The sequence below is a fragment of the Salmo salar genome, chromosome 20 (genome assembly GCF_965601325.2).
Source record: "Salmo salar chromosome 20, fSalSal1, whole genome shotgun sequence".
Lineage (NCBI taxonomy): Eukaryota > Metazoa > Chordata > Actinopteri > Salmoniformes > Salmonidae > Salmo > Salmo salar.
In genome coordinates, this window is record NC_138310.1 from 41028062 (window position 1) to 41043491 (window position 15430).

General features: G+C 40.4%; 1 protein-coding gene across 1 annotated transcript in view; it reads left to right on the top strand.

Moving 5' to 3' along the window:
* Positions 1 to 169: 169 nt before the first annotated feature.
* LOC106580623 (PI-PLC X domain-containing protein 3) overlaps positions 170 to 15430 on the top strand; it is a 79624-nt gene continuing 64363 nt past the window's right edge. The window contains exon 1 of the mRNA XM_014161873.3: positions 170 to 1545. Coding sequence (XP_014017348.1) covers positions 1443 to 1545 — 103 coding nt within the window. The 5' untranslated portion in view covers positions 170 to 1442. The remainder of the gene's footprint in view (positions 1546 to 15430) is intronic.

Sequence of the window (15430 nt, forward strand, 5' to 3'; positions counted from 1 at the left end):
ACTACTTCCTGATTAATTTTTAGATTTATGACACCTCAACTATTTCTTCATAATTTCTGTGTGACAGTGAAGGGAGGAATGAAGCATGTTGAGAGTATTGAACACGTAGGGCGATCTCTTGGTGAGTTGAGCTCTGTATCATTGTCAACAATTCATTGAACAAACTGAATGAATGCTCCTTCTCTCCTCTGAGAAGCTGCAAGGCTGACTCAATCCTATCATATCGCTCTACTGTATGTTCTGCCCTAAAGTTCCTCCTTCATTAGCCACGTTTGACATAATTTAGCTCCGAGCAACTAGAGGGAATTAAGTCGTTCCTTTCTTTGTCAACACAGCAGGTTCCAGGCCGCTATTTGGATGATTGGCATGCAATGACATTCTTGAATCGATTTGTCCACTTGAGAAGAGCGCGCGGTCCAGTTACCTGAGGGATTTAACATAGTTGTAGAATGCAACCAGAGGTGCTTCTTCACTTGGGGTTCAAAAAGAATATAGATGTAACATCAACCGGGAAAAAAATCAAAATGTTGCGAATATGTTGTGAAACAGTCGGTAGCGCATCAAGGGTACACATTTCTAAATATAAGGCGAAGTAGATGTATAATTTAGCCTATTTAGACAAAACATATGCGTTTGAGTGAGGTTTCTTTTAAACTCTGGCCTGGTGTCAAAATATGTCCAATGTTATGAATTTATTCAGTGCTTGACTTGGACTGAAATATGTATCATTCTGTGTGCCGGTCCTGTTTACATTTAGGTGCATGAGCTCCACAATACGTTTGAGCTAATATTGTAAAATAGCTCAAACAGTAGAAATGTTGAGGTGCCGGTACTCCGCGCAGGTGAGCTCATCCCCAAGTCAAAAACTGCATTTATTCAAGTGAAACTTTACAAATCCAGACAAGCAAGAAGATAACATCAATCGGTGAACGTGTCTTATTCCCAAGGCTCTTCTCCAGAAAGCGCTGGTGTCGGGAAAGCAGATTTGATCAATTCAGCACCACAGGAGTGGACAGCGGCGCTATACACCGACGGGCAAACACAAAGCCATGGATGCAGTATTTGTAGTGGAGAGCAGGAGAGTCATTCGCGGTTTCAACCAGAATGGGACATAGAATTGATTATTGAATTAAGTCAACTGACGATGGCTGGGCCCACCCTCAATTCAATGACTTCACAGGAATACATCACTCGCCGCCATGAGATCACCCTAAAATCACAATTATCAAAAACAACTGTTTATCGACATATCCTATGAAACGTGTTCGATATCCACATGTTCGCGCCATTCAGGGGGTGTGGCGTGGCGTGAACTCGCTCTCAGGCACGCTGGTGTGTGTGTGTGTTGCGTGTGGGTGAGTAGTAAGGGGAGCGAGCGTTGCATAGAGAAATCGCACTCAACGCTCGCGCAGGCAGAGAGTGGGAATATAGTGCGCGGTGGCATGGCTTCCTCTCACGGGAAAAGCGAACCCAGGTTCGCCGACTGGATGGCAAATTTACCGGAGAGCATGCACAGCATCCCTCTCACCAACCTGGCCATTCCGGGTAAGAGTCCCATCTTAGCTTTCACGGCTGCGTAAAGGTGCGCATTGAAAATATGTATCGCTGATCTTGTGAAGTCATTTAGGCTTCTTCCATAGATGATAGATATTTTACGTTTTAGTCATTTAGCAGATGCTCTTAGCCAGAGCGACTTACAGGTAAAGTGCCTTGCTCAGGGCACATCAGAGTTTTCACCTAGTCCGCTCGGGATTCGAACCAGCGACCTTTCGGTTACTGGTTCGGTTAACGCTGCCGCCCGGTCCAGATATTTATTGTTGTGTTATGTGTCTATCTGCGACAGAAATATTGAGTTGTAGAACTGAAGGTGAAGTCAGTGACCTAGCCGGTGACCTCTTCAGACGAATAACCGAGACAGAATTGTCATCTTCCATGCAAAAGGTTGTTTCGTTCTCACTAAAGTCGTAGGCTATAGGCTACAGTAGTCTCTCAAAACAACGTTGGAGAGATGGCACTTGTTGCGTTAAGGCGAGAGTTACGTGTAAGTGCAACACTATCTTCAAACGAATAGGATACTGTTGGGCTGCTAGGGCTCGATATGCTATGCCAAAGGCTGAGACGTGTGTCGAGGTCTATCGGCTTGATTAAAATCAAATGTGTCCTTGAGGGAGGGGTATGAATGATCTTACTAAAAGCTTGCTAATTCAAATTAATACATTAAAATGTCATTTCAACTAGTGGCCCGTTGTGCCCCTTTTTAAATATGTTTTAATGTATAACTGAAATCGTCCCTTTTTTGGGGGGTAGGATATAGCAGGTTATGTGTTAATGTGATCTTTGGCAGTGCGTAGGCTGTTAGCCTGAACGGGGCATAACAGGGTTCATTGCATTGCAACCATGATAGCCTATGTGCTGCTCATGAGTAGCCTACCGTCACATAATGTGTTGAATTTGTGGGTTTATTGATTTGTAGGGATCTCTAAATCCCCATTCAAAAGGTTTGTAGCCAGGTCAATCTCCAGTCTTTGCAGACTGTAGACATCCTTGACCCATTCAAAGACCTTAGTCCTTTCCTTCCTTGAGGAAACCAGTGATCTGACATAATCAGACTGCATATGGTCAAATGTTAAAAGCAAACCTTGCATATGCTTGCACCCTGCCTAGTTTCTAGACTACATTATCATAAGTATGTGTAGTGCATCTCAGATCCTCTGCGATCCCTTCTAGGAAGACAGGATAGAAACAAGATGGAAGGAAAGAAGTATGTTTCAAGTGTTGTAATGGGCCATTGTCTTGGCATTAGCATCCAAAAGTGCTGCCAGCTGTTTGGATGTTTCGACTGATCATGCGGCAGGTCTCCTGAGACTGCAGCTCTGATTGGCTGTCTGGATTAAGACCCAGTCACTGATTTCACTCCTCTTGTGGAATGGCCAATTAACATCCTGAAAATTCTAGTGATTAGCTTCACTTATCATACACTGGCACACACACACACATGCATGCAGGCGGAGAGTATTGGCACTCACTTAAAATGTATATCAAACAATAACCATTGATTTCAAAGTTCAACAAACTCTATGCACAATGACTACTTTTAACAATGTACACTGAACGTAAAAAAAAGGCAGGGGACAGCAGGGGTTCCTACAATGCAATACAATGGCTTTTATGAGTCATTATCTGGATCAGAAATTAAACAAATGATATTGACATGAGGTGAGAACTTGTATATCTGGGAAATGAACATGCATATCAATAATGATTACTTAAAGTTGAAGTCAAAAGTTTACATACACCTTAGCCAAATACATTTAAACTCAGTTTTTCACAATTCCTGACATTTAATCCAAGTAAAAATTCCCTATTTTAGGTCAGTTAAGATCACCACTTTATTTTAAGAATATGTAATGTCCGAATAATAGTAGAGAGAATGAAATAAATAAAAGCTAAAATAAATCATCACATTCCCCGGGGGTCAGAAGTTTACATACATTCAATTAGTATTTAGTAGCATTGTCTTTAAATTGTTTAACTTGGGTCAAACGTTTCGGGTAGCCTTCCACAAGCTTCCCCCACAATAAGTTGGGTGAATTTTGCCCATTCCTCATGACAGAGCTGGTGTAACTGAGTCAGGTTTGTAGGCCTCCTTGCTCACACACGCTTTTTCAGTTCAGCCCACACATTTTCTATAGGATTGAGGTCAGGGCGTTGTAATGGCCACTCCAAAACCTTGACTTTGTTTTTCCTTAAGCCATTTTGCCACAACTTTGTAAGTATGCTTGGGGTCATTGTACATTTGGAAGACCCATTTGCGAACAAGCTTTTTCTTTTTGACTTATGTCTTTAGATGTTGCTTCAATATATCCACTTCATTTTCCTTCCTCATGAAGCCATCTATTTTGTGAAGTGCAACAGTCCCTCCTGCAGCAAAGCACCCCCACAACATGATGCTGCCACCCCCGTGCTTCACGGTTGGGATGGTGTTCTTCGGCTTGCAAGCCTCCCCCTTTTTCCTCCAAACATAACGATGGTCAGTATGGCCAAATAGTTATATTTTTGTTTCATCAGACCAGAGGACATTTCTCCAAAAAGTACGATCTTTGTTCCCTTGTGCAGTTGCAAACCGTAGTCTGGCTTTTTTATGGCGGTTTTGGAGCAGTGGCTTCTTCCTTGCTGAGCGGCCTTTCAGGTTACGTTGATATAGTTTTACTGTGGATATAGATACTTTTGTAGCCGTTTCCTCCAACATCTTCACAAGGTCCTTTGCTGTTGTTCTGGGATTGATTTGCACTTTTCGCACCAAAGTACGTTCATCTCTAGAAGACAGAACGAGTCTCCTTCCTGGGCGGTATGCCTGCTGCGTGGTCCCATGGCGTTTATACTTGGGTACAATTGTTTGTACAGATGGTAACTTCAGGTGTTTGGAAATTGCTCCCAAGGATGAACCAGACTTATGGAGGTCTACAATTTTTTTCCTTAAGTCTTGGCTGATTTCTTTTGATTTTCCTGGGATGTCAAGCAAAGAGGCACTGAGTTTGAAGGTAGGCCTTGAAATACATCCACAGGTACACCTCCAATTGACTCAAATAATGTTAATTAGCCTATCAGAAGCTTCTAAAGCCATGCCATCATTTTCTGGAATTTTCCAAGCTGTTTAAAGGCACAGTCAACTTAGTGTATGTAAACTTATGACCCACTAGAATTGTGATACAGTGAATTATAAGTGAAATAATCTGTCTGTTAACTTCTTCGGGATCGGTTTCCCATCCACGGGATGGTTGAGCTAACGTAGGCTAATGCGATTAGCATGAGGTTGTAAGTAACAAGAGAATTTCCCAGGGCATAGACATATCTGATTATTGGCAGAAAGCTTAAATTCTTGTTAATCTAACTGCACTGTCCAACATGAAAAGTTACTATTAACCTCTATGGGCTAGGCGGGATGAATTCGTCCCACCTACGTAACAGCCAGTCTAATCCAGTGGCGCGATTTTTGAATTGTTTGAAATACTATTACCTTAATTTCTCAAACATATGACTATTTTACAGCTATTTAAAGACAAGACTCTCGTTTATCTAACCACACTGTCCGATTTCAAAAAGGCTTTACAACGAAAGCAAAACATTAGATTATGTCAGGAGAGTGCCCAGCCAGAAATAATCAGACACCCATTTTTCAAGCTAGCATATAATGTCACCAAAAACCCAAACCACAGCTAAATGCAGCACTAACCTTTTATGATCTTCATCAGATGACACACCTAGGACATTATGTTATACAATACATGCATGTCTGTTCAATCAAGTTCATATTTATATCAAAAAACAGCTTTTTACATTAGCATGTGACGTTCAGAAAAAGCATATCCCCCGCAAACTTCCGGGGAATTTACTAACAGTTTGGTAAATTACTCACGATAAACGTTCACAAAAAGCATAACAATTATTTTAAGAATTATAGATACAGACCTCCTCTATGCACTCGATATGTCCGATTTTTAAAATAGCTTTTTGGTGAAAGCACATTTTGCAATATTCTAAGTACATCGCCCAGGCATCACGGGCTCGCTATTTAGACACCCGGCAAGTTTAGCACTCACCATAATCATATTTACTATTATAAAAGTTTGATTACCTTTTGTTGCCTTCGTCAGAATGCACACCCAGGACTGCTACTTCAATAACAAATGTTGGTTTGGTCCGAAATAATCCATCGTTATATCCGAATAGCGACGTTTTGTTCGTGCGTTCCAGACACTATCCGAAATAGTAAAGAAGTGTCGCGCGCATGGCGCAATTCGTGACAATAAAATTCTAAATATTCCATTACCGTACTTCGAAGCATGTCAACCGCTGTTTAAAACCAATTTTTATGCCATTTATCTCTTAGAAAAGCGATAATATTCCGACCGGGAATCTGCAATAAACTAAACAGCCGAATTAAAATACTCCACGGGGGCTAATCGCGCACGCGCCTCACTCCATTGTCACCTAATGGGACACTTGAATAAGATGATAATCTGTTTCAGCCTGAGGCTGCCTCGTCAACCTTCATGATTTTCCCGCGTCCTGAGAGCCTATTGGAGCCCTGGGACAGCTAAGATCCTTACTTTTCAATAAACAGATGCAAGACGCACGACTCCTTGTCAGACAGGCCTCTTCCTGCATGAAACCTTGTCAGGTTTTTGCCTGCAATAGGAGTTCTGTTATACTCACAGACACCATTCAAACAGTTTTAGAAACTTCAGGGTGTTTTCTATCCAAACCTGAACAATAATATGCATATTCTAGCTTCTGAGTTGGTGTAGGAGGCAGTTAAAAATGGGCACATATTTTTTCCAAAATTCTCAATACTGCCCCCTAGCCCAAACAGGTTAAACAAATTAGGCATATTTTGGGCATTCTTGATACAAAATTTTGAACATAAATCCAATGGTTCATTGGATCAGTCTAAAATGTTGTACATACACTGCTGCCATCTAGTGGCCAAAATATAAATTGCACCTTTGCTGGAATAATTCATTATGGCCTTTCTCTTGCATTTCAAAGATGATGGTACAAAAAAATACAAAAGAATGCTTGTTTTTTTTTCTCCTTTGTATTATCTTTTACAAGATATATTGTGTTGTTCTCCTACATTCAATTCACATTTCCACAAACTTCAATGAGCTTCCTTTCAAATGGTACCAAGAATATGCATATCCTTGCTTCAGTGCCTGAGCTACAGGCAGTTAGATTTGGGTATTGCATTTAGGAGAAAATTGAAAAAAAGCGGCGGATCCTATAGAGGACTTCTTGGCTGACACAACGCAGTGCCTTTGGAAAGTTTTCCGACCCCTTTTTCCACATTTTGTTACGTTACAGCCTTATTCTAACATTTTATTAAATCGTTTTTTTTTGCCCTCATAAATCTACACAAAACACCTCATAATGACACAGTAAAAACTTGTTTTTATAAATTTTTGCAAACCCCCCCCCCCCCCCATGATATCACATTTCCATAAGTATTCAGACCCTTCACTCAGAACTTTGTTGATGCACCTTTGGCAGCGAGTACAGCATCGAGTCTTCTTAGGAATGACGCTACAAGCTTGGCACACCTGTGTTATGTGAGTTTCTCCCATTCTTCTCTGCAGATCCTCTCAAGCTCTGTCAGGTTCGATCAGAAGCTTTGCTGCACAGCCATTTTTTAGGTCTTTCCAGAGATGTTCGATCGGTTTCAAGTTCGGGCTTTGGCTGGGCCACTCAAGGACATTCAGAGACTTGTCCCAAAGCCACTCCTCCATTGTCTTGGCTGTGTGATTAGGGTCTTCAACCTGTTGGAAGGTTAACCTTCACCACAGTCTGAGAACCTGCTCCACAGCGCTCAGGATTTCATCAAGGACCTCTCTTTACTTTGCTCCGTTCATCTTTGCCTCGATCCTGACTAGTCTCCCAGTCCCTGCCGCATAAAAACATTCCCACAGCATGATACTGCCACCACCATGTTTCACCGTAGGGATGGTGCCGGGTTTCCTCCAGACGTCACATTTGGCTTTCAGGCCAAAGAGTTCAATCTTGGTTTCATCAGACCAGAGAATCTTGTTTTTCATGGTCTGAGAGTCCTTCAGGTGCCTTTTTGTCAAACTCCAAGCAGGCTGTCATGTGCCTTTTACTGAGGATTGGCTTCTGTCTGGCCACTCTACCATAAAGGCCTCATTGGTGGAGTGCTGCAGAGATGGTTGTCCTTCTGGAAGGTTCTCCCATCTCGACAGCGGAGCTCTGCCGTTCTGTCAGATTGCCCATCAGGTTGTTGGTCACATCCCTGACCAAGTCCCTTCTCCCCCGATTGCTCAGTTTGACCGGGCGGACAGCTCTAGGAAGAGTCTTGATGGTTCCAAACTTCTTCCATTTAAGTATGATTTGAGGTGACTGTTCTTGCAACCCTTCAATGCTGCAGAAAGGTTTTGGTACCGTTCCCTAGATCTGCGCCTTGACACAATCCTGTCTCGGAGCTCTGTGGACAATTCCTTCGACCTCATGACTTGGTTTTTGCTCTGACATGCAACTGTGGGACCTTATAAAGACAGGTGTGTGCCTTTCCAAATCATGTCCAATCAATTGAATTTACCACAGGTGGACTCCAAGTTATTAAAACATCTCAAGGATGATCAATGGAAACAGGATGCACCTTAGATACATTTCGAGTCTCATAGCATAGGGTCTGGATACATGTAAATCAGGTATGTGTTTATTTTCTATAAATTTGCAAAAATTTCTAAACCTGTTTTCGCTTCATCATTATGGGGTTTTGTGTGTCGATTCAAGGGTTTGAATACTTCCCGAAGGCACTGTATATTGAATGTTAGCTAGCTAATTACCTAGTTAATGAAATATTGTTTCCCAAGAAGTAAACTTTCTAGCTGGCTACAGTCATTGGTGCTGCAGCCAGCAAGCTAATTACCTAACAAAAAGGTGGCTAACTACCACAATGAAATAATTCAGCTATTTCTGATAAAATGTTACCCTATATCTAGTTATACACTTTCTGACAATTTTACTATGTATCCAAAACGCAATGTAAGTGTTGATGTTAGTTGGCAGGGGTCTTTAATACAGAATAAATGTGTTTTGATTTCTAATCACTTTTAAGACTTTTTTTCTAGTAGATGTTTTCTAAGACCTTTTGTCCATCTGTTTGACCAGAAATCAAAGCCTTTCCTTTTCCTAATTTTTAGGATAGAAAATGGTTGAAAAATGTGTGTATACAAAATAAGATACTATATATATTTTAAATTAAGGCATATGAGATATATATTTTCTGGACACCCAATTTGACATGCTTCTATGAACTTAACAAGTTGGTGCTCATGGGCCTTTTACAAGGAAATGACCATAGGTTTTTTATGTATCAGCTATCCACATCATATGCTATAGCAATCAGGTGCCTGACGGCACAGTCGATGACGTGGCACGCAACCATTGTTTGATACATGCAACGTTTGAGCAGGAGAACGCGATGCAAATCTCTGTTTCTCTGATCTATCCTCAGAGACTAAAGAGGAATGGCATGGCATACTCCACTCCTCCCAATGGAGGAAACACACACTTCATTAATCTTCAGGGTATTTTGTGATGTGATTTGCAATCGAGCATCGCTGTGTAACATGAAAGTCTGGGAAATGAACTGCCAGAGATAGCCCTGCAGCCAAGAGGTCTAGTTAAATCATGTAACACAACTGAAATTCCACCTGCTTATATATCAATATCTCTGAAAGCAGAATTAGCCCCATAAGCCATTCACTTATTGATTTCTCCTGGTGCTGGTGTGTTATTTGTTTATTTGGATCCCCATGAGCTTTTGCAGAGGCAGCAGCTATTCTTCCTGTAGTCCACAAAAAACACCAAACATAACAAAATACTGCTAGACAAGAACAATCACACACATTTTTTAATAAAACGATATGCAACCAACACCACAAAATACCACAAAATAAAACCAACACCACAAAATAAAAACAACTTTGTCAAACAGACTTGACCATGATAACTGATCATCCAATATTACATCTAGAAGTTTAGCTTGCTCAATGGTCACCCTTTATACACTCCAGTTGAGGTGTAGGTCTTAGCATTTTTAACCAAATACAATGCTTTTAGATTTATTTAAGACCAGTTTTTATTACGAATCTGATACTGACTAACTCCTTATTAAGAATTTCAATGATCTCGCTGACATGTAGTGTCGCATCATCCACATACATAGTCATTCTAGCTTTGTGTAAGACCAGTTGCAAATCATTTGTAAAAATAGAGAAGAGCAACGGTCCAAGGCAACTGCCCTGAGGGACACCGCACTGTACATAGTGGTTCCTCTTTTAAGTTGCGAGCTAACACCACGGAACTTAGAGGTACCCAGCGTCACGGCTTCATTGCTCCAGACCACCGCAAGAGGGAGTTAGAGCACTCATTATGCATTTGGGTCCCAAGGTTTTTATATGACCAATCATATTGAGTGGTTCTGATGACAAATTTGACGCGAGCCACCCGTCCCTGGTGACTTTCTTCAGCAAAGATGGCTGACAAAACATTACGGTGGAGGCAAATGTAAGTCATTATAACGCCATAACGAGTCAAGCAAAACATTTACAATTGAGAGGAATATGTTAGTTAATGTAGAGAAACGATTGTGCATATTTTTGTCATAAAGTTAATTTATGAAAATTGCTATTTAGCAAGTTAATTGACTAGCCAACATTAGCCAGCTAACTAGCTGGTGTTATGACATGAGTGCCTTTGTCATTCGTGTTTAATGTTTTAGGAATTCCTTAGAGAACCAGCAAACCAGGCTGTCGTCTTGTGAAACAGTGGATGTAAAGAATCTAGCCAGCTAAAGCGTTTACTGCAAATTGAATGTACAATTGTGTTAGCTTGCCTTGCTTATATTTGCCATGCAATACATCTGAAGTAACATAGCTAGCTAACTATTTATTTGCTTATTGTGTAGTGGAGGATAAAAATAACTGTATGCCTATGGATGTGTAGCTGGCTACAGTATGTAGCTGATCTGTGTATGGGCCCTAAAACATCTGTTATGAATGTTAGTTCAGAACCTATGAACCTCAGCTATCATAGTTGTTGTATTGACTACAAGTCTGAATGGCATTAATGAAGCCTATGGATTGAGTATAATAACTTTATTGTGTGACGGTTGCAAGTCCTATATACATGCGTGGTAATAACTACAGTACATGAGATCCCCACATTGTAGCCTGTACATTGAATATATTCCCTGATCATGTACTCTTCCTTGGCAAATAAAGGTGCGGTTCAGGTATTTGTATTTATTATGCATCCCCGCAGCAGCTACTCTTCCTGGGGTCCTGCAAAATTCAGGCAGTTATACAATTTAAAGAACATTACAATACATTCACAGATTACTCAACACACTGTGTGCCTTCAGGCCCCTACTCCACCACTATCACATATCTGCAGTACTAAATCCGTGTGTATGCATGTGTCTGTGCCAATGTTTGTGTTGCTTCACAGTCCCCGCTGTTCCATAAGGTGTTTTTTTTAAAAATATTTATATATTTTTTTTAATCAAATTTTACTGCTTGCATCAGTCACTTGATGTGGAATAGAGTTCCATGTAGTCATGGCTCTATGTAGTACAGTGTGCCTCCCATAGTCTGTTCTGGACTTGGGGACTGTGAAGAGACCTCTTGTGGCATGTCTTGTGGGGTATGCATGGGTGTCTGCGCTGTGTGCCAGTAGTTTAGACAGACAGCTCTGTGCATTCAACATCTCAATACCGCTCACAAATAAAAGTAGTGATGAAGTCAATCTCTCCTCCACTTTCAGCCAGGAGAGATTGACATGCATATTATTAATATTAGCTCTCTGTGTACATCCAAGGGCCAGCCGTGCTGCCGTGTTCTGAGCCAATTGCAATTTTCCTAAGTCCCTCTGTGGCACCTGAACACACGACTGAACAGTAGTCCAGGTGCGTCAAAACTATGGCCTGTAGGACCTGCCTTGTTGATAGTGCAGAGCATTGCTTTATTGTAGACAGACTTCTTCTCTCCATCTTAGCTACTACTGCATCAATATATTTTGACCATGACAGTTTACAATCTATGGTTACTCCAAGCAGTTTAATCATCTCAACTTGCTCAATTTCCACATTTATTTATTAGAAGACTTAGTTGGGGTTTACGGTTTAGTGAGTGTTTTTTCGAAATACAATGTTTTTAGTTTTAGAAATATATTTAGGGCTTAATTATTCCTTGCCACCCACTCTGAAACTAACTGCTGCTCTTTGTTTGAGTGTTGCTGTAGTAGCCGACGTGTGTCGTGTCTTTCCTATGGATTAAATGATATGACATGCCATTTTATAAAATCAATTCTCTGTAATTAATATTACCTGATTAAACTAATCATGTAAATGTAATTAACTAGGAAGTCAGGGCACCATGGAAGAATGTTTATAGAGCTGTTGTATTCCGAATAAACTCTTAAAGACCTGGTAATATTTTATAGCAGTCAATTATTAATCATCACCTTATTCAGTCTCATCCAATAATTTTACAACATTCAGATACCTTCACAAATCCTGGCTAACAAGTCAGCAATGCACTAATTTTGTTTATTTATTTACTAAATACCTAAATAATCACACAGAATTACAATACACAGGATGTATCATGCATTGATTACTTATTATGTCATACTAGGAAACGTCCCTAGCAGACCAAACTGATATTATTGCTTGTAACAAAGAAGACTGGGGAACAAGATGCTTGGGTCTCAATCGGACCTCATGAAGCTATGCCATCGAAAATAGAATCTTATGCCTTCTAAATAACCGCCCATTCGGAAAAGGAAAATGCATGAAATATATTTACTCTGAGCTACGCTTCGATCGATTGGTCAAAGATGGAAGGCTGGGTTGCCCAGCAGAGATCTCCCTTGTCCTTTGAAGAATATTTCTGGGTGGATACGTTGTAGTCTGTCGTCATGTGGTAGAACGGATACGTTGTATTACTCTGTCATTCTAAAGAGATTGTCCGTCCTTGCCTAGACCACGCACGTTTACAGCTGCTGCTGATAACTCAACGTCTAGGATGTATCACTTCTTTAGTGAATAAGAGTTCAAAGTTCATACCAAGTTGCCTTACTAAACTCAGCAAAAAAAGAAAAGGCCATTTTTCAGGACCCTGTCTTTCAAAGATAATTCGTAAAAATCCAAATATCTTCACAGATCTTTTATTGTAAAGGGTTTAAACACTGTTTCCCATGCTTGTTCAATTAACCATCAATAATTAATGAACATGCACCTGTGGAACGGTCGTTAAGCGTTTCACACGTACCATCACAAGGGTGTGATCGTTCTACAGTGGTCGCTGAAGCGTACGATCACACCCGTGTGATTAGAAGGCTTATTTAGAATGGCCAATTTCGAATGAGGCAACAATCAGCATTTGAGCTGGCGCCACTTTTTTCAGAAACTATTTACACTAACAGTCCTTACAAAGTTATGTCCAGAATGTGAGCAGTTTATTTTTGGATGCAATGTTCAGATATTCACAGAAGTATCCATAGCATAACACAATCATCCAAACCGGAAAAATGTAGGCTATATTTGTCCTAGAGCTAACTGAGGAAAGATTGACGCAACACAAGCGGTCATATTTTCTAACTCACCGAGCTCACCATTGACCGAAATAATTGAGAAATCGCTCACCATTGATCGGAATAATTGAGAAATCGAAAGTAATCCGACGGTGATTAGTTTCAGTGTGCAGCCATGCTTTTTTTCCTGACAGAAACCTAAGAGAAGACGAGATGCGTTTAGTCTGTTTATAGTATGCATGTTATGCGGTGTGTCGTCTACCATCGTTCACATTCCACCATTCACTTCCTGAAGTTTTCAAAAAAATGAGTGAACCCTTACTCACCTCATTTTGTTATAGCATCTTTGGTCCGACAGATGATTTCGTGAAACCCAGAATGCATTGTATGTCAACAAGCATGGCTCCACACAAGCTGGAATTAGCTTAGCTCATCAATTTTTTAAAAATGTATTTCACCTTCATTTAACCTGTTGGGGCTAGGGGGCAGTATTTTCACGGCTGGATAAAAAAACATACCCGATTTAATCTGGTTACTAATCCTACCCAGTAACTAGAATATGCATATACTTATTATATATGGATAGAAAACACCCTAAAGTTTCTAAAACTGTTTGAATGGTGTCTGTGAGTATAACAGAACTCATTTGGCAGGCAAAACCCTGAGACATTTTCTGACAGGAAGTGGATACCTGATGTGTTGAATTACCTTTAAGCCTATGCCATTGAAACACACAGGGGTTGATTAATGTTTTGGCACTTCCTATTGCTTCCACTAGATGTCACCAGCCTTTACAAAGTGTTTTGAGTCTTCTGGAGGGAGATCTGACCGAACAAGAGCCATGGAACGGTGATGGCCGATTAGACTCTGGCGCGCGAGTTCATGTTGGGTACCCTCGTTCCAATACGTTATAAAAGAGAATGCATTCGTCCACCTTGAATATTATTCATGTTCTGGTTAAAAAAGGCCCTAATGATTTATGCTATACAACGTTTGACATGTTTGAACGAACGTAAATATATTTTTTCCCCTCGTTCATGAAGTGAAGTCCGGCGGGCTTAGATCATGTGCTAACAAGACGGAGATTTTTGGACATAAATGATGAGCTTTTTTGAACAAAACTACATTCGTTATGGACCTGTGATACCTGGAAGTGACATCTGATGAAGAGAATCAAAGGTAATGGATTATTTACATAGTATTTTCGATTTTAGATCTCCCCAACATGGTGGCTAGTCTGTATCGCAACGCGTATTTTTCTGGGCGCAGTGCTCAGATTATTGCAAAGTGTGATTTCCCAGTAAGGTTATTTTTAAATCTGGCAAGTTGATTGCGTTCAAGAGATGTAAATCTATAATTCTTTAAATGACAATATAATATTTTACCAATGTTTTCTAATTTTAATTATTTAATTTGTGGTGCTGACTTGACTGCTGGTTATTGGAGGGAAACGACTTCCTCAACATCAATGCCATAGTAAAACGCTGTTTTTGGATATAAATATGAACTTGATAGAACTAAAAATGCATGCATTGTCTAACATAATGTCCTAGGAGTGTCATCTGATGGAGATTGTAAAAGGTTAGTGCATCATTTTAGCTGGTTTTATGGTTTTGGTGACCCTGTCTTTGAATTCACAAAACATTACACACAGCTATTGTCAATGTACTCTCCTAACATAATCTAACTTTATGCTTTCGCCGTAAAACCTTTTTGAAATCGGACAACGTGGTTAGATTAAGGAGATGTTTATCTTTCAAAGGGTGTAAGATAGTTGTATGTTTGAAAAATTTGAATTTTGACATTTATTTGGTTTCAAATTTGCCGCTCTTGAAATGCACCTGCTGTTGATGGAGTGCACCACGGGGGGGACGCTAGCGTCCCACCTAGCCCATAGAGGTTAACCTGTCTGGGCTAGGGGGCAGTATTTTCACGGCCGGATGAAAAACGTACCCAATTTAAATAGGTTACTACTCTGGCCCAGAAACTAGAATATGCATATTATTAGTAGATATGGATAGAAAACACTCTGAAGTTTCTAAAACTGTTTGACTGGTATCTGTGAGTATAACAGAACTCATATGGCAGGCAAAAACCTGAGAAATATTCAAGCAGGAAGTGGAAAGTCTGAGAATTGTAGTTCTTCTTTTGATTCTCTATCGAAGCTACAGTGTCTGTGGGGTGATGTTGCACTTCCTAAGGCTTCCATTGGCTGTCTAAAGCCTTCAGAAAGTGGTTTGAGCCTTCTCCTGTCACTGGGCAGAGTATAGGAGCTCATTCACTGAGTGGTCTGCCTGGCAACAAAGGGATTGGATAT